This window comes from Apis florea, unplaced genomic scaffold (genome assembly GCF_048593485.1).
Source record: "Apis florea isolate Af1SG1 unplaced genomic scaffold, ASM4859348v1 contig_3493_pilon, whole genome shotgun sequence".
Taxonomy (NCBI): Eukaryota; Metazoa; Arthropoda; class Insecta; order Hymenoptera; family Apidae; genus Apis; species Apis florea.
The window spans coordinates 2,800,872-2,824,939 of NW_028256772.1; the positions used below are offsets into that span (position 1 = coordinate 2,800,872).

General features: G+C 27.2%; 2 protein-coding genes and 1 long non-coding RNA gene across 6 annotated transcripts in view; 1 reads left to right on the forward strand and 2 right to left on the reverse strand.

The window, feature by feature from the left end:
- Positions 1 to 35: 35 nt before the first annotated feature.
- Mvd (mevalonate diphosphate decarboxylase) lies at positions 36 to 2,376 on the reverse strand. Of its 2 annotated transcripts, none has more exons than XM_003693599.4 (9): positions 2,208 to 2,376; positions 1,774 to 1,844; positions 1,636 to 1,703; positions 1,502 to 1,548; positions 1,289 to 1,440; positions 1,034 to 1,201; positions 671 to 964; positions 397 to 555; positions 36 to 306 (listed from the first exon to the last, which is right to left on the reverse strand). In XM_003693599.4, exons 1-9 carry the CDS (start codon positions 2,257 to 2,259, stop codon positions 157 to 159), a joined length of 1,161 nt encoding a protein of 386 aa, XP_003693647.1. In that variant the 5' UTR covers positions 2,260 to 2,376; the 3' UTR covers positions 36 to 156. The 2 variants fall into 2 exon arrangements, with proteins under 2 accessions (XP_003693647.1, XP_086768828.1); XM_086912702.1 differs by having other exon boundaries at positions 2,179 to 2,376.
- Positions 2,377 to 2,812: 436 nt separating this feature from the next.
- The window catches only part of LOC100871613 (carboxyl-terminal PDZ ligand of neuronal nitric oxide synthase protein), a 30,116-nt gene continuing 8,860 nt past the window's right edge, over positions 2,813 to 24,068 (forward strand). Inside the window, exons 1-6 of one of the 2 annotated variants that reach the window (XM_003693449.4) lie at positions 2,813 to 3,722; positions 8,986 to 9,133; positions 13,984 to 14,055; positions 14,142 to 14,231; positions 15,014 to 15,075; positions 15,355 to 15,463. In XM_003693449.4, the coding sequence (XP_003693497.4) occupies positions 9,026 to 9,133; positions 13,984 to 14,055; positions 14,142 to 14,231; positions 15,014 to 15,075; positions 15,355 to 15,463 (441 nt within the window). In that variant the 5' untranslated portion in view covers positions 2,813 to 3,722; positions 8,986 to 9,025. The remainder of the gene's footprint in view (positions 3,723 to 8,985; positions 9,134 to 13,983; positions 14,056 to 14,141; positions 14,232 to 15,013; positions 15,076 to 15,354; positions 15,464 to 24,068) is intronic. The other variant, XM_086912699.1, reaches the window with a different exon arrangement.
- LOC147656937 (uncharacterized) lies at positions 5,227 to 23,485 on the reverse strand. 2 transcript variants are annotated; one of them, XR_015293454.1, is made up of 2 exons: positions 23,370 to 23,485; positions 5,227 to 5,483 (listed from the first exon to the last, which is right to left on the reverse strand). It is a non-coding gene; the product is annotated as an uncharacterized LOC147656937 (long non-coding RNA). The 2 variants fall into 2 exon arrangements; XR_015293453.1 differs by lacking the exon at positions 5,227 to 5,483 and adding an exon at positions 22,775 to 23,292 and having other exon boundaries at positions 23,370 to 23,426.

Sequence of the window (24,068 nt, forward strand, 5' to 3'; positions counted from 1 at the left end):
TAAAATAATTAAAATAAAACCAAAAAATGCAAATATAGATATAAATAGTAGTAATTTATTTTTTACCGTAATAAATATTATCCCTTATAAATTAAAATTATATCCCTATATATCCCTATATAAATTATAATAAATTAAAATACTTTTTAAAATACTTTAAATTAGATTAATAGGTAATCCTTCTTTATTTAAAAGATGATCCTTAGAATTATTTAAATATTTAGGACCATCACTGATTTTAGTATAAATAATATATTTGAAACATCCTGGAGCTTGTTTTCTTACATTAATATTATTGAATAGTTCCTAAAACAAAATTAAATGTTATTAATCATGCATCAAATATATGATTATTAATCAAAGATATGATTATTACACAAAGATGACAATATTTACTAGTGAATGTACAACTTTTTTAACAGGTAAACCTTTCCTATATTCCTCTAAATTAGTTGCTATAGGGAAAAAATAATCTAATACTCCTAAAAATTCTGTTACATTTTCTTCTAAAAGGTACAGAGTTGCATTTGGTCCTGCATCAAAAGTATATGCAACCTAAAATGAATAAATATATATTTTTATCAAAATTTTAATATACGTTTTAATATCTTATTATATATTATTATTTATTGATTTATTAAAAACTTGAAAAAAACTTGAAAACTAATACCTTTATTTCTTTCACAGTTTCATTATAAGCATGAATCAAATCAACAATAGCATGTGAAATATCATTCATATAGACACATGGTGGATATGTATCTAAACAAGCTGCATGCATTTGATTTGAATCTCTCATTGTATGTTCAGCAAATGTTTTAAAATCTTTTTGTATAATAGCCTGTTCAATACTTTTCACTCTATCAGGAACAATATGTTTTACTCTAAAATTCAGAAAATCAGATGTTTCCATACCTCTTTTCATTCCAATTGCACTGGAAACATTTTTCTTTGCTTCATTTACCTATTACAGAATATTAAATATAATGAAAAACATAATATAAAAAGTAAAAAAATCAAAAATAATACTTACAACTAATATTAAAATTCTCATTTCTGGCCAATAACTGGCAGGTACAATTTGTTTTGCTATACTATCAGTCCCATCTGTTTGAGAACCCATATACCACCTTACAAAACCTCCTAAAATACTACGACATGCTGATCCAGAACCAATACGAGCTATTGCAGTAATATCACCCTAGAAATTAATATTAAAACACATAAAATTCAATTAACTTTACGTATTATAAAATTTATAATTATTTATTTGTTTATTTTGAAATACCTTTACATCATATAATTTAGCAAGAGCTATTACAAGACAGGCATAACCTGCAGCACTGGAAGCTAAACCAGCTGAAGTTGGAAAATTATTTTCTGAACAAATATGAATTTTCCATTGATCCATATGATTGGAATTTCCTGTCCTTTTTCTAACTAAAATATAATACATTTTATTTTCTGTAAAAAATTTCAGAATTTTAATATAATTACATACTTTCTGTTAAACAGTTTTGCAATCTAATATTCTTAATATCTTCTTCTCTGAAATATTAAATTTATAATATTTTAAAATACTTTTAATTCGTATTTTTATTTTTAAAATTTTTTGTAACAAATTTTTTTATTTACCGTCCATTTAACCATATACGATCGTGTTTAAAATTTGGACTAATCATCACAGTAGTTTTTGCACATAACTAAAATTTAAAATAAGTAATTAAAATATATTACTTATATTTTATCTTATTGAATATTAATAATTTTTACATGATCAGTATCTAAAGTAGCGCTAATGGAATCATTTGCTGGCAATATTAATGTTTCATCTCTTTTACCCCCTGTAAAAAAATTACATTATATAGTTTTAAAAAATTCTATTCAAATTCAAATAATCAAGGAAGTCATATACATTTCAATGATATATATGTAACATATACTTCTATAATATTTCGAATGTCTACGTTATTTTCTCCATACATAAAAACAATTAATAGGAAAATAAAAATAAGATTTTATAAAAAAAAAAATAAAATATTTTATTATTATTATTAATTTAAATCTTAAAAAAGCGATTATTTAAATAAATAAGTACTAAATATTGCAAATAAATTCTGACATTATTCAATTTATCTAATTTGACCTATATAATAAATAATATTTATATATAATTACCAATAAAAAGAATAAAAAAAAATACATACAATATTTTACAACGGCAATATTAATAGGTGCGATACAAGTAACGATATTCATTTTTCTAATTTTTTTTTCACTTCTTTTCTATCTTACTTATGCTACAGTATGTCAAATAATTTTCTTTGAGCTTGTGCATAACATTTATATTTGAAAAACATAAACTATTTATAATCTAGATTGGCGATCATATAGTTCAATTTATTTGACTTATTTTTTATTTACATTTTATTGTTTATTTTATTTTTTCATTTTGTAATAGTAAAATTTCAAATTTTTATCTTAAAATTATATTTTCTTATCAAAATATTTCAATCATTCTCAAATGACATATATATAATAAGTTTATATATTAATAAAAAAATTTCATTTTTACGAAATTTTAATTTTTTGTTTAATTGTACATTTTTATTCATTTTATTTTTGTTTTATTTTAAAAATTTTATCAATTTATTTTTATAAATTGATTATTCGATATTTAAGCATAAAAGATATTGACTTGTCACATGATATTATCGACAATACGTTTTCTTATTTTCTCAATAGATGTCATTGCTCTCTGATTACATTCCCGCTTCATGCTCGAGAGCAATACTTGAGCCAGCCGGTTTTCAGTGTGATGCCGGTTGCGTCGACAGTGGGGGAGATTTGCACGATCCTCGGAGGGCTGTTCGTATCACGATTTCACACGGCGGGTATGATATATATTCAAAGCGCGCGCTTGTTTCTTGTGATCGGACAATCAGAACAGTGAAAAATGCAATGCATCAAGAAATGTTTTAAGTGTTGTGCAAAACTATAAAACGAAAATCATCAAATAGAACAAAGAATCGAAAAACATGGTGAGATAAACGTGGTCTATAAAGTGTATCGTACATTCAGCGTTATTAAGAAATGGACAGATAGTGGTGCAATTCAAATGATGTCCGCATCCCTTCCTTATTTTGCACATTCCATCGGTGAAGTTGTATGTTGTCGTTTCCTTTCTCTGAATAGTTTGAATTAGCACGCGGTCATCTCGGTTCGCGTACCAAAGAGGCTTACGAGTTCTCGCGTTCACCGTGAAAAGAACAACGACCAAGGGGAAAAAGAAAAGGAAAGGACGAAAGAAGAAAGAAGAAGAGAGTAAAGCCAATGGAGTTGGTAGTACATACATGCATGATGATCAAGTGGTCGCACTGCGTCGAATAAAATCGCGATATAAAGGTGTTCCTGTAGAATATCTCGTGAGTTACATTAACCGACTCATTCTGTCATCTGTTTCAAAGAAGAGAGAGGTCGGTGGCTCTGTGTATTAGTGTACAATCGCGCCATGGGGCATCAGTGTTGGTTCTTCACAAACGACGGGACCTGAATGTGTGCATATTTCTCCTGGCTGACTGGCCTGCCTTCCACCGTTAAGCTGCATTCACAAAGGAAGCCGATTTTTGGGCAAGGACCGTATCTCGGTCGTTCTTGCCAAGAGCACGAATCGAACCGGTTAATGAGGACTATCTGGCTTCGATCGTCCAATCAGCTAGCAGGTAAGATTTTTATTAATGAGAATATCGATATTCACTTACACATAAAACTTAATTGATGAATTTTACCCGTTCTCCAAGTAAAAAACGAACAAAAAAGATTAAATTTATTCTATTTTAGTATTAATTAGTATTTATCTTCTAACTAAAATCCTCTTATTGTCATAATTTGATATCTTTTTATTTCCAACAAGTTTTCATAATTTAATTGAATTAATGATTAATTATAAAAATTTTAAAGAATTCTTTTGATTATTAATGTTTCTCAATATGCGTGGATTTAAATCCGAACATGTATCGATTTCTTTTGAATAATTTAAATAGAAGTCTCACAATAAAAATTATACATATTTGGTTTTCAATTTTTTTTCGCGCTGTTTTGTTTTCAGTTCTCCTTTCTGCGCCTTTCCAATAAGAAACATATATCGCGCTATAAATCATGAAAACCAATGGATTTCGCACTGAAATTAATGACTCGTGCGAAAGTAGCGGGATACATGCTCACAGGCCGTAAAACGCGTTTAATAGCACGTGGGGTGGCTAAATGAGATCCTCCACTTTGACTCAGTTTCCAATGGGTTCATAATCTACTTATCAAGCAAATTTATTTATTTATTTTTATTTTTAATATTATATATATATATATTATATATTTTATTTTTAGTAATATTGTTTTATGTAATTTTTCGTGATTATTTTGAAAAATTAATGAGAAATTTCATCGGTTTTATATATAAAAATTATACGCAAAAAATTGTGTTTTCTTTTCGGATGTTATTCACAGTGGATGTTGCATTATAGCAAATCAGAGAGACGAAATTGTATGCAATACGCGTTTACCGTTCCATAGTTATTGCTGCCATAGGTGGATGCGAGTTGCAGCTATATGAACAGTCTCTTTGTTCAATCGCGCTGTGTGAACGCTAGCTTAATTCAGGTGTGCACAAAGTTGCATCCTTCGACGATATTTGAACTCTCTGTTTCGTATAACTATCTATTCCTTTAATTATCATCTCTTTCAAAGTTTTTTATAATTTTTTTTTATTACTTTATATTAAGACATATTTAAGATATAATTAATTCCAAAAATTAATTTATATATATGTAAAGAAATTTAATAAAAAATAATTTATTAAAAATAAACGTGATAATACGTTCTACGAATCTATAACTTTCTTAAAATTACTATTTATTATGTATGAGTATTAAATGTTCATTCATGCTAAATGCTATGACGGAGAAAAAAGTGAACATTTAATGCAAATTATATTTTCTTCGTAAATTTTAATTCAGATTTTCTGTGGAAGATATCTAATAACACATTTGATGATTATGATTTTGATGATTATGCAACTTTATATATTTATGATGATAACAGTTAAATAATGATAGATATCTTAAATTTATTTATTTATATTAGTTTTAATATTTATCATGAATATTTTAAACAGGAGATTGTTAATTAGTAAATGTTACAAAAATTTAAAAATTGATCAATATTGATTAATATTATTCATTATCTTTTTTTATTTTCTTTTTAACTTTTCTGTACAAAAATTGAATAGGCGTTTTATTTAGATAATCAAATTCGTAACAAATTCCAATCGTTTTCTTCTAAGAAATAAACTTAGACAGTCCTTTCCAAGAAATAGTTTCTAGTCAGAGATAGTGTTAGAAACTGTTATGGTTTCTTTTCTTTCGTCTGTGGATAAAATGAATATAATAAAATTGCTTCCTATTTCAACGGCTTTCCTTAATCTGTTCCTGTAATTCATAAAACTTTGTTGTTAAAAATTTTTTACCGAAATAAAACTTTTAGAAAGTAGAGAATATTTTCTTTTATATTTCAATATTCAGTATTTATCTACCAATTCAAAACAATATATTAAATATAAAGAAAAAAATTATTGAATAATTTATTAAAAAAGAATGAAAAAAATTTCACTTAAGCCTACTATTTCTATAATATATATACACATATTTATCCTTTGCTTTTTTTCTCTGTCCTAATAATATTTGCGTTTCATTAATAGAATAAAATAATTAATGTACTTTGATAAATTTGCAAATTCGAAATATATATACATGTACAAGTAGATACATGTATATTTCTTTGCTAATCGTATAGAAGAAACTTAGATAAAGTCGTAGGTGCCATATGTAGGAAAATCGCTAGATGGCCTTACGTGGTCTGTAAATTCGTTTACAAACGGACCCAGTCAACCGAATAATTCCAGTTTGAAAAATAACCACGGCCTATCTTATAAGATTCTAGGTTTTTTCTTTACCTTTGCTCTCTTGCGTTTTTGTTTTTTCCTTCATTTCATCCCTATGGTTTTCAAGACTTTCTATAATGTGGATGTGACTATAAAATTATTATTAGAAAAGTAGAATATTTAATGAAGAAAATTATCAAAGATAATTTATTTTTTTTATCGTGTTTATCAATTTTTATGCTTGAATTCTTTTAAATTCTTATTTGTTTTCATTTATATAATTTTCTGAGATAATTAAAAGCAGTGTAAATTATTTTGAATTCTTTTTAATCTCTTGATTTAGAAATATTTATATGTGAAAAAATTTTAATGAATTTATGTAACTTCCGTGATTTCACTTTTTCAATCAGTGTTTTTTATCTTGACACTTGCAAAATTTATATATCTAATTATCTATTATAATGATCTTTAACGTGAATTCAATGAATTTTAATTCAATATATTTTTTTCTTTAATATTATGATATAATATTAATATTTAATAATCTACGATATGTATCCTCATTACATTATATTGTATTATATGCATATGTTACATACATATATACGGTGGAATTTTTATATTTATTATTAATCTGTTTCTGAAAAATATTGAATATTGAATTAGACGAATATTAAAATTAATTTTTTTTTTATAAAAAAAATAATGAAAAAAAGGAAATAATTAATTTTCAGCATAATTTGAATCAATAAATGAATAAAAATTTAAAATTTATTGAGAAGTGTTGATAGTGATTGCTGAAAGTTAAAATAAAATTTTTTTAATGATGAATATAAAGATTTCACTATATATATATATATATATATTTTTTTTTTTTATTTTCTCTGGCTGTTAGCAATTTAAGTGCAACATGCTGCACGTGCCATATAATTGGTCTAGAGGCAGCGCAGTCGAGCATGATTTTGTTCTCGCGAGAGGCTAATGGAATTACCGCCATGATAAAATCTTGGCAAGTGGATTGTACGATTGATACACTAGACTTCTTTGCCCTTTTCTCTCTTCTTTTTCTTTCTTTCTCGTTTACCTTGCGGAATCGTTCCTCCCCTCGAAGTTTTATTTCTCATAGTCTCACGCAAGAGATGTTAGGATTTCTTCCAACCCTCCAACAAGTGTAATTTTTATTTTATATTCTGTATATCCTTTCGATATACTTTGAGATGTTCGTGTAGGTGTGTAATAGTTTTCGAAGGGTTCGAGAATACGAGGGATATGATTAGATTTATTAAAGGTTTATTAAAGGGGAATATAAGAGATGATGTGTAAAATGCAATAAATTTTTAAATTTTCATTATTATCCGCCGTGAGTTATAATCACGCACGCGATTTCGAGTAATTGAGAACCTATCTATTCTATCCGACTTAAATTTAACAAAAGAAAATTATATTCTTATATCGAAGTCATTTTTCTTCTTTTTCAAAAGGCTTTGTAAGATGTAATTTTGTTAGTCGTATTGTTAAGAAATTGAAAGAAATAGAAAAAAAAAAAAAAAGTTAATTTATTATATTTATACAACATTATTCTTGATTAAATTTTTAATTCAAAATAATCCTTTGTTTTTTTTATCAAATTTAAAAAATATGTGATTATATTGAATTAATTAACCAGTATTTTAAGATATATTCAATTTATGATCCTGTAAATCATTTTCCTTATAAAAAAAGTTAAAATTATTGTTATAATATAATAACGTAATAAGTTTAGTTTTACTACAATTGGTCATTTATTTTCCAAATCTAACAATATTGAAAGGCACATATGTACAAAATCAAAAGGAAGTTAGAAGTTTTCATGATAAAGGACAAGCCACCTGGCAATTCTTTGTCATGAATGAAAGGCAACCAATCAAAAGGAAACTCGTACTTTGAACACAGGCATAGCAAATCGGCCTCGATGCTATCTTGAAGCTTCGAGCATACACTTTTTGTTCAGTCGAGTGCACAACTCGATCAAAAAACGTCAACCATACTCACAGCTGACCTTGAACGTGGTTCATGCTACAGCATGTGGATGCGTAGACTCTATCTATCATTCGATCCTTAGATTTTTTTTTTATTTCGAACAAAATTATTCTTTAAATTATTTAAGAATTATGTATATATACATTATACATGTAATTGTATACAATATATATTTTCAATAACACTTCAAATCAATAATTTGAGAAGAATTTATAATTGTTTATATTCTATAGAATAGAATCTAAGAATCTTTTCTATATTATCTATATTATCTTTTCTATATTATCATTGTGTAGTAAATTAGTTTTCGGATCTCAAATGATTTAGCCATAGTTGAATAAGAATGAAAGCATTAGGATAACCTATATTCTTTATCTCTCACTTCAATTTTATCGTCAATAGAATCACTTCTATATACTTAAGATATAAAATTTTTTCTCTTAAATAGAATGTCAGGAAGATTAATAGGAAGGTAGCTACATAAAGATCTTCCGACATTGATTTCCTGTCGAAGCTTACACGATTTCCTGTCTGTTAGTCAGCAAGATGAAAATTTATGTCACGATAATTATACATGTTTTTACTTTAACAAATATGATAAATGTTTAACAGTTTCTATATACAAATTTTATACTTCATAAAGAATTCGTACTTCATAGAGAACACAATAAAATGCCATTTTTTTTCTTGCTATAACATTCTAGTAGAATTAAATAATCTATTGATAGTAATTATTAATTTTCAAATCAATATAAAAAAAAAATTGTTTCTAATTAAAATCTTTTTCATATAAGCATAAACAAAATTTATAATATATGAAATTAACAAAACATTTTATAAATTTTTATATTTTTTTATAAAATATTTTTGTATTATTTTTTTTTTTTTATTGTTAATACATATACACACACGATAAAAATATTAAAAAAAGAATAATATCTCTCGGCTAAATGATTATTCGTCTTTCCATTGAAAATTTTACTTTAATTCAAGAATAATATCGAGTGATAATACGTGGACTAATGTTTCAGCTAGACTGGACGAGCATAATCGGATGAAGTTGGGCCAAGCATGCCCTCTAAGAAGCAATATAATCTCGTACATAATGACGAGTATGACACGAGGATACCACTGCACAGTGAAGAGGCATTCCACCGTGGAATTGTCTTCCATGCCAAGGTAATCATCGTTAAATACTTTCCAATTTTCTACGTCAATATTGTCTAAACGCGTGGTTGTTAACCATTTCTGATTGTTTCTAAGGAAACCACGCAATACTAAAGCAAAACGTCGTCGTATTACGTGTATAACGTTTAATTGTGAGTTTCGATTATAGGTAACCCTAGGTGTCACCATATTCTATCGATACTGGCATTGGTTGTTTTAATTTAAGAACTCGTTATATCGGGAAGGCTACTATAGTGCGTCATACATCTTAAAGTCCTTGTATCAAATATAAATTTATTTTGAATTTGCAGCAAATACAATTTATGATTTTTTTTTTTTTTTCCGATTTTTTATCATTTACGATAAGTATTTATGACTTCTTTAAAAGTTTTCGATGAAAACAATGAATAGTCCAATCATGCGCAAACAATTTTAAATTATTTCCTGTACAATAATGCCTGAGAAAACGTAACTGGAAAATGATTAAAGAATTTCCTTATTTATTCGAAACCGGATTCTATTAAAACTTGTACACAGTGACTCTCTTGCTAAAAAGCAATCAATCCAATCATAATATTACTAGAAAGAATGGTAAAATGTGAAATATTTTTTGATACAATTTATTATGATCAAATGAATTACAGCTATCTAATAGAAAAGAAATGTTTTATATATATATAAAATGTTGTAATTTTAATTTTCAAGAACAAGATTATAAAAAATTATTCGGATTTAAGATTATCATATTTTAGATTTTTAGAATCATATTTTGAGAGATGAAAAGAGAAAAGATAACTTAAAAGAGATTAAAATGCATACTCCTCAATTGATTCTTCTTTCTTTCACTCTTCTTCATATCTGATAATTCTGAGTTTGAACTTTTTTCTCATTGTTGCATTTATATTATTATTTATAACAAGTATCTTAAGAATATTAAAAACGATTTACAATATATTTTGATTAAAAATTTAAATTTCAAGTAAAAATTTAATTTTCATTTTTTTTTTCAGATTAATTTGAATTAATTCTAAGAATTGATGAGGAAAAATGATGTATTCTGATTTATATTTTCCGAAATTATTGTAGTAAAAAATTTTTTGTATCGATATAAACGATAATTTCTAAAGAGGAGGTATATCTTTTTTGAAATATATTTGCGATTGTTAATCAGTCGTAACATCAACGCAAGATAGTTATTTCGCAGGAAATGAACATTAAAGCTTCGAAATACGACTGGCTGAGAAAAATTGAGCTGAGTTAAAATGAGAATGGAAATAGAAATTGTCTAACGGAACTTTGGATGATTATATTCTGTAATCATAATATAGTATATACAAAGTAGAAAATTCTCTGTTTAATATTTCAATCTTCATTAAAACAGAGAGCAAATATTTCGATTTCTTTTAATTTAGATTGAAACAATTTGATTTAGAAATTTTAATGTTTTTTTTTTTGGATTTGATGATCGAATTTTCATCTTCTAGTGTTCAATTGCATCACGAAGTCTTTCATGTTGATTCCTTTCCAGAAATATTTATAAAACGAGTGTTTTATTTTAATTTAATATGCAATTTAATTTGTTCAAATAGCTGCATAAAATCATTTCTAAGAAATATAAAGTATCATTCTATTATAGAAGCGATCTATTTTTTGAAAGGCACATCTGCGTGGCACAGAACGACATACAACCTATGTATAGATTGATATTGATAAATCGTTCAAATTATTGCCAGACTTATATTTTTTTATAATTTCTAATGTTTAAGATATTAAAAAAATATATTTAAAAAATGATTTGAATAAAGATTTTTCTTGATTTCCGAAATCTTATTATTTCAGGCAAGATAATTAAATTTTGTTTTTCTTTTTCAAAAAGTGATAATATTTAATAGATAATTTTTAAGATAATTTTAACTAAAAAAAAAAAAATAAATATATGATATATGACTTTTTTAATTGATATTTCTTGATTTTATTTGAATTATATTATACGTAGTTGCGAGAAATTTTTAGAAATGAGCTACAAAAGAATAAATATCAAATGTATATGAAAATATTACAAATTTGCCAATACTTGGACACAAACTTCAATTCGATATTGAAATAAATTTACTTTATTTTTAGAGTATTTAGAAAATATTGAGAAAGTTAAAAAAATATTTTGTTCTAAAAAAATTAATATATAAAATATCGTTCTAATCAATATTTAAGTCTGTAATAAAAACAATGCGAAAATTAATTACATTTTAAATATAGATGTAATCAGAATTCATTTATTATAACATGCGTCTGTCCTTTTTCAACTCTTTGCTCTTTAAAAGTCACGTGACATTATATCTCTCAACATCGCGAATTTTGAATAATGATGTTGACCAATATAGACTAACCAATATAGATAATCGCTAGTAGGGATCATTCATATAAAGAAAATATCACAAGTAAGTATCATAGTTTGTTTTCGTTGCTACGAAACGTTAAAAATCAATATTCATTCATTTCTTTGAATATTATACTGTTTATGAACCTGTGTATGTTTCACGTATTATGATCGATGGGAAAAGTAAAGAAAGGTCTAGCCAACTTTCGATCGATGACTGCGTAATGGGTGCAACAATCGCGGCAACAACGCGACAAAATGGGTATTTTTGATCAGAAACACGACATCGCAATACGGAAAGAGAAACAGGACTGTGACGTCATTGTGCACGTGTTTATTTGAGTCGTGCACGTTCGTTTCTCGGAAAGGTTAAAGCTTTCATGTTCATAAGCTCGTAAAGCAGCTTCGTAAAACGATCACTTCGCAATGGAAACACCGCGGCTATTCGCGGTGTTCTCGAACTGTTCTCTTCCCCTTTAACATTCGGTTTTACGCGCTGCGTTCCAGTGCTGATTGCGCCCTCTGCAATGCCATATACTATTTGAAGCCACATATCAGTAATTTAATTTATTCAATCTTATTTTATTTTTTTATCATTATTTATTATTATTCTATTTTATTCATCGAATTGAATTTAATGCAATATTTTTCACATCCATTAAGAAATAGTTCTTTCCCTATCTTTTTTTCTTCTTTTTATATGTTTTAATATAGGTTTCAGATTTTATTAACGCTACCTTCTTGCATTTACTTTTTTCCTAACAATTGATCTCCGTTTTCTTAAATTTACTTCTGGATTTTTACTTTATTTCGCATTTCGAATAATGAAAGATATAATATGTAATATCCTTCAAAGAGAGAAAACAAGCTTTCTTTGATTTTGTTTAAATTCAAGATTCTTAAGAAATATATATCGTCCTTGCAATAAATCATTAATGCATAACAATCCTTTTTCATGATGTAGAAATTATGTCATTCTTAATTAATATTGTACAAATATTTATAGCCTTGTCACCTATGAAATAAGAACAACACACCTTCGAACAGCTATTCTTTGGCGTATCTGTTAAAATATTTAAAACGAGACAGGGAAAGAGGGATAGCAGTCGATTGCGTTACACTCTGCGATCGATCTCGAATTCGAGTAACTCGATCATTTCTTGCGCGATACGTGGGAGGTAACCACGTGTGCAGAACACGTGGTCAAGCCATCGTTTCAATGGGAAAATTCTAAATACATATGTATATTATATATATATTTTAGCTATGCATAGCGTTTTCTTTTTATCTGAAAATATTATAATCGTATAAATTTATTTTATATTATGATATATTTAGAAGATGTACATTTATAATTTACGTATATAGAACGATAAAAGTTTTTATATAAATTTTATAAGAAATTTTTTTAATTCAAAGATTTTGATCTTAATGAAAATTTGTAGAATATAATAATAGATTATTACATGGAACAATTTTTTATAGTGTATCTTACCGTAGTACTTATTGTACTTATGATTGTTATACTTATTATAATTTTGAATGAAGAAAAAAATATTAGGATAGTTTTTCCTTTAATTACTTTATTTACAAAACTTTTCACTGCATTTGAAAATTTTTTTTGATCTTTTATTAGCATTTTAAAACGTTTAAAGGAACTAGCTACATATGTGTTTCCTTTTAATTCTGATAATTCCTTATTCATGTTTTCATATTCTGTCTTACTATCTATAAACGAGATACAAAATTTCCCTTGATTTAGTTCAATAAATCACTGGCCGAATTGAAGCACGTCACTACATTTAGCAAACCTATTTCTGATTATCTGCTTTTGATCTTTAGCGGGCAATTTCTGACCGGCCAGTCGAACTATGTTGGTGTTCCCAAAACAAAAATCATATGTTCCTTGTATTCGTTCGATAAATTATCTTGTTTCCCATTTCGATCGAGTTTTTTTTTTAATTATAAAATAATAAAAAAAATGTGATATATTTATTTCCTTATAATATTCTTCATATTTTAATTCTCTATAATAAAATTCTATATTTTTAACTTTTGCAATTTACTTTAAAAAACAGTCTAAACCAATATTAAAAGATTCTACAATTTCTATATATCTCATAATGAAATAATAAATTTCATATGAATTTCTCTGTATCATCAACACTGAAATTTCTATTCTCAAATTATTTATTTTCTACTGTATAATATTATTATATACATGTATACAATATAATAGAATATCTATTATATACAATTTAATGAACAAGTTCTTAAAAATTCCCAGTTTACGTTTCGATAGAAATCCGTATCAACGATCGATTAATTTCCGTGCATACCTGCGAATCAATAAATTAATTAAAAAAAAATCGTATAGGGATTAAGCAAAGTAACTCGAAATATGCCAGCCGGTATATGGAAAAGGAACGTAATCCGCTCTCTCTATCTCTCTCTAATTCTATTTCCTTTGTTCGTTTGCTCGTAGTTCATCGGCTCTATGGAGGTTCCTCGACCGACCAGCCGAGTGGAGATCGTGGCGGCGATGCGAAGAATCCGCGTGAGTTCGCATAATCTGTAATTAAACGTGCGGATGCCCTCGCGGGCCGGAATGGTTCGTTTATTTCAGCCTTATTCTGTCCCCAGTACGAGTTCAAGGCCAAAGGGATCAAAAAGAAGAAAGTGACGCTGGAGGTATCCGTGGACGGGTTGAAAGTCACTCTTCGAAAGAAGAAGGTAATTGTCGTGTACTACTTATCCGACTGGTTTCTTGGCTATTGCGTGTCGTCACGATCGCAATTAGTTTCCTTTCTTTAGACGATTTTTAGTTTCCTCTTTCAATACTGAGCTCTATCTACGCTATGATATCGTGCTACATTTGTCGATGTACGATTATATTCGAATTAATATCTGTTAAGTAAAAGTTTGGAGGATAATGAAATTTTAACGTTTTGAAAAAGAAAGTTGTGAGAATCACGTAACTTGAGCATTGAATATAAAATAAAATTATCGTTAAGCAGATCAATTGTAAGAAAATGTACACTAATATTTTAACGTTCAAATATCGATTATTTGTAACAATTCTGATTTATTGCGCCGTATTTTTTGGCTTCTTGTATTCGCGTCTATTCATACGTGTATATTCCACGATTATATTCGCTCACGTTGTATCCATTATCATTTTGCGAGAATGATGCGTTCTAAAATGAAACATTGCGTGGAGAAAAAAAAAAAAAAAGAAACGTATCCGTGCATATTTTGGAAATGAGATGAGAGCCAAATTTAAAAATGAAATTTTTATATTTTTCTTCTGTAATTCAACGTGTAATTTATCATTCTACTGCCGCGAGCATTACAAATACTTTGTAAGTACATTTTTAACATTTCTTCCTCAATGAAGTGTTATATTCTATGCGAGACACGCTATTCTAAGCTCAACAATTTCCTCATCCAAGATGATACGTCCAACCTACGTATCATGGGATTAATGAGTCGTTATTTGTCCTTTGTTTTCACAGAAGAAGCAACAGCAGTGGATGGACGAGAATAAGATATACCTGATGCACCATCCCATATATAGGTAAGCTGAATCGTTCGCTTCTCTCATGGGAACATCCTGCGTATTCTTGACTACAAGAACAAGTTTAGCTTCCCTTCCAATTACACAACTTCCGATTAATTCTTAATTGAATTACGTATAAATAATTTTTCTAATTACAAAAAAAAATTTTTTATTACTTGCATGCAATAATTTTGTTACATTTTTTTTATTTTGTTTTTTTATTTTTTGAAATAATTTTAAAAAAAATTGGAAAATATGTAATTCGTGCAATTTCTTTTTCTTCTATTTGTTTTACAGGATATTCTATGTCTCCCATGATAGCCACGACTTGAAAATTTTTAGTTATATTGCTCGGGACGGTAGCAGTAATACGTTTAAATGCAATGTCTTCAAATCTAGCAAAAAGGTAAGTTTAGATTAAGCAATTTTAAATTTTCTTACGTATAATGTATTTGTATTACGTCATCAAATTTAACATTTTACCTAACAAATTTCACGTATTCGTATAATTCTTGATTAAAACACATTTAAATTACAATAGTCAAAAGTTAAGAGTGAAACAATGAAATTGATATTTCAGATTAATCAGAAACATGCGTGTAATAATCTTCGTTAATTCTTCAAGCTTTCAAAGTAAAATTAAAGAAAAATTGTATTTTGTAATGATTTAAAAATTAAAAATTTTAAAATGATCGATTGCAGTTAGACTATCGTATTTTACACATGCGTGAATAGTCATCAAACCATAATATTATGTGGTACACGTGCAATCTGTGTGTCGCCTGGCATTTTATCAAGTCACGTTATTGTAATTCTATAAATAAACGAGCCTCTCTCCAGCTCTTTCATACGCGTATACTTTTGCTCTACGACTTTTCTTCTACTTTTTCTCTCATCTTCCTTTTTCTCGCGTCCCAACTCGATAAAGAGCTTCCTCTTTTCGCCTTGTTCCATGTTTCTTTCTCTCGATGCAATCATCGTTTAGGTTTCTTCTGATAAATCTTCAGGGCAATTTAGGTGAATAAAGGATGTTACGTTATTTCTTTACCACGTCCTAATGGATTTCGGCCTTCCATAATAGACTTCCAAAGATTAAATATTTGTTGAATGGCCTCTTTCAAACGAAGTAGAATTTAAAGCGTCGAATATAATTAAAAAATATCAAAGATGGTGGAGGAAATATAGATTAGAAGTGTTTGTATAATAAGGAAGTTGTAAAATATTGATACAACAGTCTCAGGTTGACAAAAAGATTTTCATAATAATTTATAAAACTACTTGGATTTCTGTGCACATCATTCGATTCTTCAAGAAACTTTTTTAAAATAATTTTAAAGATTCTCAAAGTATATAACATAAATGCTTTCATATATAATCATTCGAATACTTTCCTCATCTTTATTGTATAATAATTACGATTTTTAAAATTTTTCCAATATTTTTTTCGATGTATTTTATCCAATACTTTACAAATCTTCTTTCTAAATTATTGAAAAAAAACTTTTTTAACGTTATTCTTTCAACATCAAACTGTTCTGTACTGAACACGATTCGTCAGAGCTATTATTGTCGTTTGGTCAAAGGGACGAGCAGAGTAGAGGAGAGGAAACGAAGTCGCAGAAGGGAGCAGAATGCACCTTCTCTCGGTCGAGATCATGGGCGCCCGGCTTTGGAAGATCGTGTGACGATAAAATTGCTGGTGTAATGCTCCATCCACACTGGCTCGTTTACGACGTATGATAGGTATTACCGGTTTATTATAATAAACGTTGGTTTCTGCCTCGTATAATTTTACGTTCACTTAGAATGGATCGCTACAATTAGGATAGGAAAATTATATGGCTGTGTTGCATCTTCGTTATTTCGAATTTTCTTCCATGTATTTCTTGTATAATATTAAAAATATTTCCCATTTAGTTTTGAGAGTTGTAGATATAGTTGATTTCAATGCTGATAGTAAAACCGTTATTAACCATTATATCAAAAGCAGTTAAAAACAAGATTCATTGTTAAGGAGTTCTGTTTTAAAAGTTTAAATAACGATATGGTTGAATTTTGTAATATTATGTTGCTTCTGTTCTCAATTACAAAATTTAATTTCTTAAGGAATTGAAAAGTTATTTATTTTTTAAAAACTATTGTATTTATTACATATTAGGAAAGGATTGATAAAAATTTGAAATTACAAAATCAAAAAAAAAAAAAAAAAAAATATCTTGTCAAATATGGAAACTTTAATAACATCTTTTAAGTTCGACATTTTCAGTTTTGCGAAAACTCGTAGATGTGTTTTCGAAACGAAATATCGTTCTTTGTGTCTTCTTTCTTTTTAAATGTAGAGTATACAAATTGTGATGTGACGTGGAAAATTCTGAGCTTAGACATTTATTGAAGTTTCCTCTTCGCCATCTTCTTCGTCATCGTTGTTTTATACGAGTCATGTCGTTTATACGATACATCTCTTTCTACATATATATCGAAGATGAAACATTCTTATCTTCATATATATACTTCAGTATATAAACTATTATTGCTCTTTTTTCATTTTTATTTGCATTCGAAGAAAATTCCTTTTTCTTTATTTATAACCTCAAAATGAATTTTTGAGGTTAGGGCTTAGTAAGATTAAAAAAAAAAGGAAATCAAATATATGAACGAAATAAATCATAGCAAGAAGAAAGGCAAGAATTATATTATATTAATACATATATACTTTCAAATATAAAATGGTATTTAAACGATGTCATATAAAATTTGTTGGAAAGAAATGAGCTGTTTAAATTTTCGACATCCGCTTTAATGTTAAAGATACAATATCGTATATCTGAAAGTCAACAGAGTAAATTGATTTTATCACTTTGTTCTTTATCTTATTTTCTTCGTGCATACTTTACAAACTAGAGGAAAAGAAATTGCAATATTATTTAAATTTTTCTCTCATCGCTTTTAAAACAAAATTGCCGAGAGAAGTTCGACAAGTTGCAATCACAAAGTCTTGAAAATTATTCAAGGAGATCAAAGTCGAGTCGCTTAAGTGCACTCACAGGGAAAACAAGGAGAAGCTTGATTTCGAGGAAGAAAAGCTGAAATTAGACAGGCTGTGTTGGTCAACGAACTGTAACGCCGAACCATTATTGATTTCTTTATGGATAACAGTTGAATATTTCATTCGAGTAAGAATTATAGAGAAATTAATGAGATGAGAAATCGTTTGGCACGAAAATAGTTTTGGTTAATTGTTGTTGAATAAAAACTATTTGAATATTTGAGTGAGAAACACGTCTCCAAATTTAATTTAAAAAAATTTCAATAATTTATTTTAATATTTATCTCAAATATTTTCGTAAGTGTTAAATAATTATATTATTATTTTAAGAAATAGAAATTCTCGTTTATAATAGATATTACACGATTAAACGAAAGTATAAAAAGTGATATAATAAAATAGTATAATTTATATTTTGATTGGATAATTTTTCGAAATAAATATCCAGTTAAATTTTATAATCTTTTCGAAATTATATGTCGTGTCATTAGATAATATTTGAAAGTTGTTTAAAAGTTGATTCGTCAATTGGTACAGAGTACGTTGTACGTCATACACGTTGTCAAGGTGTTAATTTTAACTTATACAGCGTTGATTTACAGGAGTCCATCAGTAATAAGCCGTTTTAAAAATATTTCTCAGCGAAACTTCGGTACGATTCGTCGATGCTGCGTTTGCGCAGTAAATTCTCGTCTGAAAATATTTTGAATACCAAAATGGCGCGTAGTTTAAATAAAATTATTATTTCTGGTGAATTTGAATTATTCCAGATGATGTTCTTCTACCATTTTATCCAATTTTCACATATATTTTATTTAAATCAATTGATAGAATTTATTATATTTGATTAATATTTTAAAACAATATTGAATAATATTTTATATGAATATTTATACCGTTAAAAGTATCTGGACATGTGATAATGTTTGTATGCTAGAATATATAAATAATATATCAATACTTTAAATGTCTTAGATAAATCAAGCTATTTATTTTATTATTATTCTTCCAATTATTATTTCTTTGAAATATATGCTCGGAACATTCTGATAAAATTATATCTTTATCTATATACAAATTATTGAGTTAATTTTATGAATTTTATTTCAATAATGAATTATTGAATATATTATATATTATCTAAAAATTGTAATTTAATTTTATTATAACTTATTTCCAACTTTATTAGATATTTATTTTTTTCATTTTTTTTTGTTTGTTTTTTTTTTTTTTTTTTTTTTTTCGTTTCAAACAAAAATTAGAATTTTATACGATTCATAAATTGAAGAAATGATAGTCTAGAAATAAAACAAACTGTGCTGCTAGAATCATGTCGAAGAAATATCATTTATATACCACATGCTAATGTTTAATGTTTTGTGAATATTACATTATAGTTTTTGAGAGAAAAGAGCTTTTTCTATTTTTCGAATATTCTTAAAAAAATAGTAAATACAATCGTTAGATTTTTAATTTCATTAAAAATGTTATAATAATAAAAACAAAGTATATAAAAGATTCATATATTAAATTAAAATATTTCAAAAATTGTTGGACAAATTTGCGATGAGTTTATGATCCCTATGATCCCTATTGAGAAAAATGTATATCAGATATCTATTTAGAAATTTTATCATTCACGTAATCCCTTTCCCTTTTGCTTTATTGTTTTTCATCGTTATTAGTACATACATAATCGTTTTTTCTTTAATATGAGTTTTAATCTATCATTTATATATATTCCAACAAAAATATAAAAAGTATATAAAAAATGTATCAGAAACAAATTAAAGAAATTTATTTTATTTTTTATAATCCAAAGTTCACGTATCGAAATAAATTCAAAGATATATAATGTAATTGTTATTTATTCAAAAAGTATATTTATGCGTTAAAATTTTATTTCTCCACGATAAAATTACTCTTGTTATTCTATCTCTCTCTCTCTTTTTTTTTTCCGATGTTTAAAGATAGATCAAATTCGTTACGTAAACTTTGATGTAGCGATGTTTAAAGATGTTTGGCCGTTCATTAAAGTTCAAGGTCCGTTGTAAAACTTTAGTGAACGGCGATTTGTCGTCTAGGAAATAAACAGGATTGAGATTTGGAAAAGTGATTCGGTACATAAGCTCTCGTTCGAGATGTTTTACTGCAGCTAAAAGTAAACAATTCCGAGAATGAATTAAGCTCTGTGTACTTTTATCTTACATTGTAGAAGTAACTTTCCCGAATTACGACTGAAACTATTGTCAATTTCCTTTTCTGTGTTTCATGTAAAAAGTTTTCTTTTCTCAGATTTCCAAGATTAAAATTAGATAAATTCAAATATATATATATATGTTTATTCTGCAAATAAAAAAAAGAACTAAAAAAGACTTCTCTTGATATTTAGAAAAAATAATAAAAATTTTATAAAATGGAAGTAATCTTTCAAAAATACAAAGTAAAAATTAAATATTTCATTAATATTAAGACAACCAGCTTCTAGCTTTTCGATTATTAATATTAAGAAATTAACAATCTATAAATTAATTAAATTTTATTATAATTATACGTCGAATAATCAGATAACTTGATGATTATTTATTAAAAATCGTTAAATGATATTTAACACCATTTTAAGCGTTTTACAAATGATTCAAAATCATTTTGGAAAGATAGAATAGAAAAGTAGAAGTTTTCACATTAGAATACTTCGTATACAGGATATTAATATATTCTGTGGAGAATTTTCGAATAATAGGTCGTAGGAGTCAAAACAAACACGAAATTTGTATAAATTTCGATTGAATTATTTATTAAGTTGTAAGTAATTGAAGTTTGCTTTGATGAAGCGAGATATAGATAATAGAAAGAGATAGCTCTATCCTTTGTCTCGTCTCAAATTGTTTTTATATCTTAATAAATGAATCATAATCGATTAATTTTTATATATCAATTTTTTTATTTGTTTTTGATCTCTATAAAGATCGTAGCATATACCAATTTTTTAAATGTTAAAACATTATCATAATCCATCACTATTTTGGAAAAATTATAAAAATTCTGAGATTTATTTATTTAAAAAAAAAAAAAAACGAAAAGAACTTTTCCATTAACCTAAATCATAGAGGAAAAATATAAAATAAAAAAAACAGAAGAAGAAATATTCGATTCAAGTAAATTCGTAGCAGTTAATCTCCAGATTCACTTTTGCACGTTTCTTTTCTAGAATTAATGTGTTTTGTTATCATCCATAAGGGAGGAAATACGAGAGGAGGAGAGCAACGAGAATCGCTCGACCGAATTACTCGCTCTAGTTGAAGGATGCTCGAAACCAGCACAGTGAAACGCAAATTTGAAGCGTTGCTGTTGTAAAAGCTCATTTGCACTCCCCCCCCCCCCCCTTCTTTTCTGTCTCTCATTTTCTATCTTTTCTTCTTTTTGCATTTTTTCATTGTTTCGACTCGCTTAGTGACAAAACAAGAGGAGCAAGAGTTGGAAAGGAAGCAGAGACTAGTTTAGCTATTGAAAGAAATGCGCAGAACTTTGTCAGCTGTGAAGAAAATTAATATAACAACAGAAGTAGAAGTAAAAGAAGATACAGAAAATAACAAAATTTCAGCATATATAATGAAATTATGATGCAAGTGTGGTAATTGAAGAAGAATGAAAATTATTAAAAGGGAATTATGTAAGATTGTCTAAAGTGTCTAAGAGGGAGAACAGAAAGAGGAGGTAGCAAGATTCTGATTCGTATTACATTGAAATTATAGGTTAAAGTTTTTAGTTGAAGAAGATAGAAAGAAAAAGGCGAAGGAGAAAAATTGAAGAGGGATTACGTAGAAAGAATTGTTGAAGAGTTAATGGATGAAAGAACAAAAGAATTTACAAATTGTAAGAAAAATTTAATTATTATAATAAAATTGAATCAAAATGATTAAAGATGATGAAAAAGAAGAGGAATTGTGTAGGATTGTTAAGGTTAAGTTTTGCAATGAAGGAGATAAAGTAATTAAAAAAAAAAAAAATACAGTGAGAAAAATAAATTGTAGAGAGAAAATTGTAATAAAAAGTATTAAGGAAAACCAGAAAGAGATGAAAAAATCTTTAATGTAATTAAAAAATAAAACAAGTTAAAATCATTAAAAAGGATTATGATAAGATAAAATAAAGATAAAATTTATATTTATAAATGAGGTTTAAAGATTATACCTGAGTGAGTTTGTATATGTTTGTATTTAAACCAATTTTACTTTTGATGAAAGAGATGAAATTGATTTTGAAGAAATTGTTATTTGGAGAGAAGAATAGTAAGAATAGTAAGAAAACTATCTCTTTATCATTCATGATTATAATTGAAATATAATTGGAATTCTTCTGTTTAGTATCAGTGTAAATTATTTGAATTGAAGAATTAATTTGTAAAATAATAAGAAATTCTTTAAAACAATGGTACTTTGAAAAAGATCTAATTTGAAGAAGATAATTAATTTTAATTGATATATATGAAAAGTGTGAAGTAAGTGTGCAATAAATAGCATTAGAATGCATGTGCAATAATTAGAAGTAAGATGAAGCTTGACGTAATAAGATATTGATTGAATTCCTTTGTAGATACAGAATAATTAAGGAATATAATGGCGTATGTGCACAGTGTGTACAGAAGCGTGGATGAGAAAGGCTTAATGATTCGTGCTTAATGACTTTAAGAGAAAGTGTTTTACAAGACGAAATTTATAGATATTATATATATTAAACAATTTTTCCTTTCAAAAGAAAAAAACAATTCAAATTAAATTAATAAAAGATATTATTTTATTATACAAGATAATAATCTCTATTTTTTATAAATAAATCTTGAATGTATATAAACAAAATTACTATTAATAACGATTATTTGAATTCTATTTAATATGAATTGAATTCCTATTATCGAAACATTAAACACTAATATTTCTAATATTTAATCATTATACATTTTAGAAAAAATGTTTCGTCAAATCCTTTGATACAAACACAAATTATATTATGACTCGATTTCTACGACACACGATTTATACGTGTTCAAATACTTTTGCATAAGTATTCCCATCAACGTTTCAACTAGAGTACTACATAGCGATAGATAGACTACAATAATAAAAGAATAGAGAAGAAAAAGAATCGAGACTCTCTCTGCAATGGACAGACACGGAAATGCCATTGAGCTGCACGAAAGCAAGAATATTAATGCGTTTATAAATAAACCAGAGGAAACAAGCCGGTGATGCGTGTGTGTACTTACTTCTCGTCGTCGCTATCGCTCGGCCGACGATCCACCAGAGGCACGCGCCTTAGTTCCGCTTCGCCTAGCCACCCGTGGGCCAGATACTGCTCGTTTTCGTGTATTTCGAGAACACACGGCCGCGTATACGAGCCGCCTCGTCCGAATATTTCTTCGTTTTGGAACGCGGGACGGTGAATCAAATAAATGAAGATTTCAATTGATAGGGAGGATGAGTGAGGGACGATAGTTTAAAAGGGTAAAAGGAAGGAAGGAAATAGTGAGGAAGTGGGGAGAGAGTGTAGAATGGAATAGTATTTGAGAAAAAGAAGGAAATAGAGAAGTGAGAATGGAGGATATAACAGTTTGAGAAATTGGATGGTAAAATTTAAAAGATGCGGAGCACGAGATGTGAAAGTGGCATGAAAGAAGAGAAGAAGAAGAGAGAAAGAGAAAGGAGGAATGAGAATGAAAATGAAAATGTGATTTGTAAGAAGGGAAGAAAAGAAAATAGAGGATGGGGAGGAGAGATATATTTAATGGAAAATATAGTATATATAAAGCAAGAATGGATATAAAATAGAGAATTATGAGAATAAAATAGGAAAGTTGTAGAAAAATTAATTCTTAAAAAGAAATTAAAAGTAAAATAATAATTGAATAAAATTTGAAATGAAGGATCGATAAAATTGAAAATTGAAAATTGGTATGTAATTTCAC

Coding starts and splice junctions, on each gene's coding strand:
- Mvd (XM_003693599.4), bottom strand. CDS start 2,259: ATGAATATCGTTACTTGTATCGCACCTATTAATATTGCCGTTGTAAAA. Junction 1,845..2,207: donor TATTGCCGTTGTAAAATATT/GTATGTATTTTT, acceptor ATTTTTTTACAG/GGGGTAAAAGAGATGAAACA. Junction 965..1,033: donor TGAGAATTTTAATATTAGTT/GTAAGTATTATT, acceptor ATTCTGTAATAG/GTAAATGAAGCAAAGAAAAA.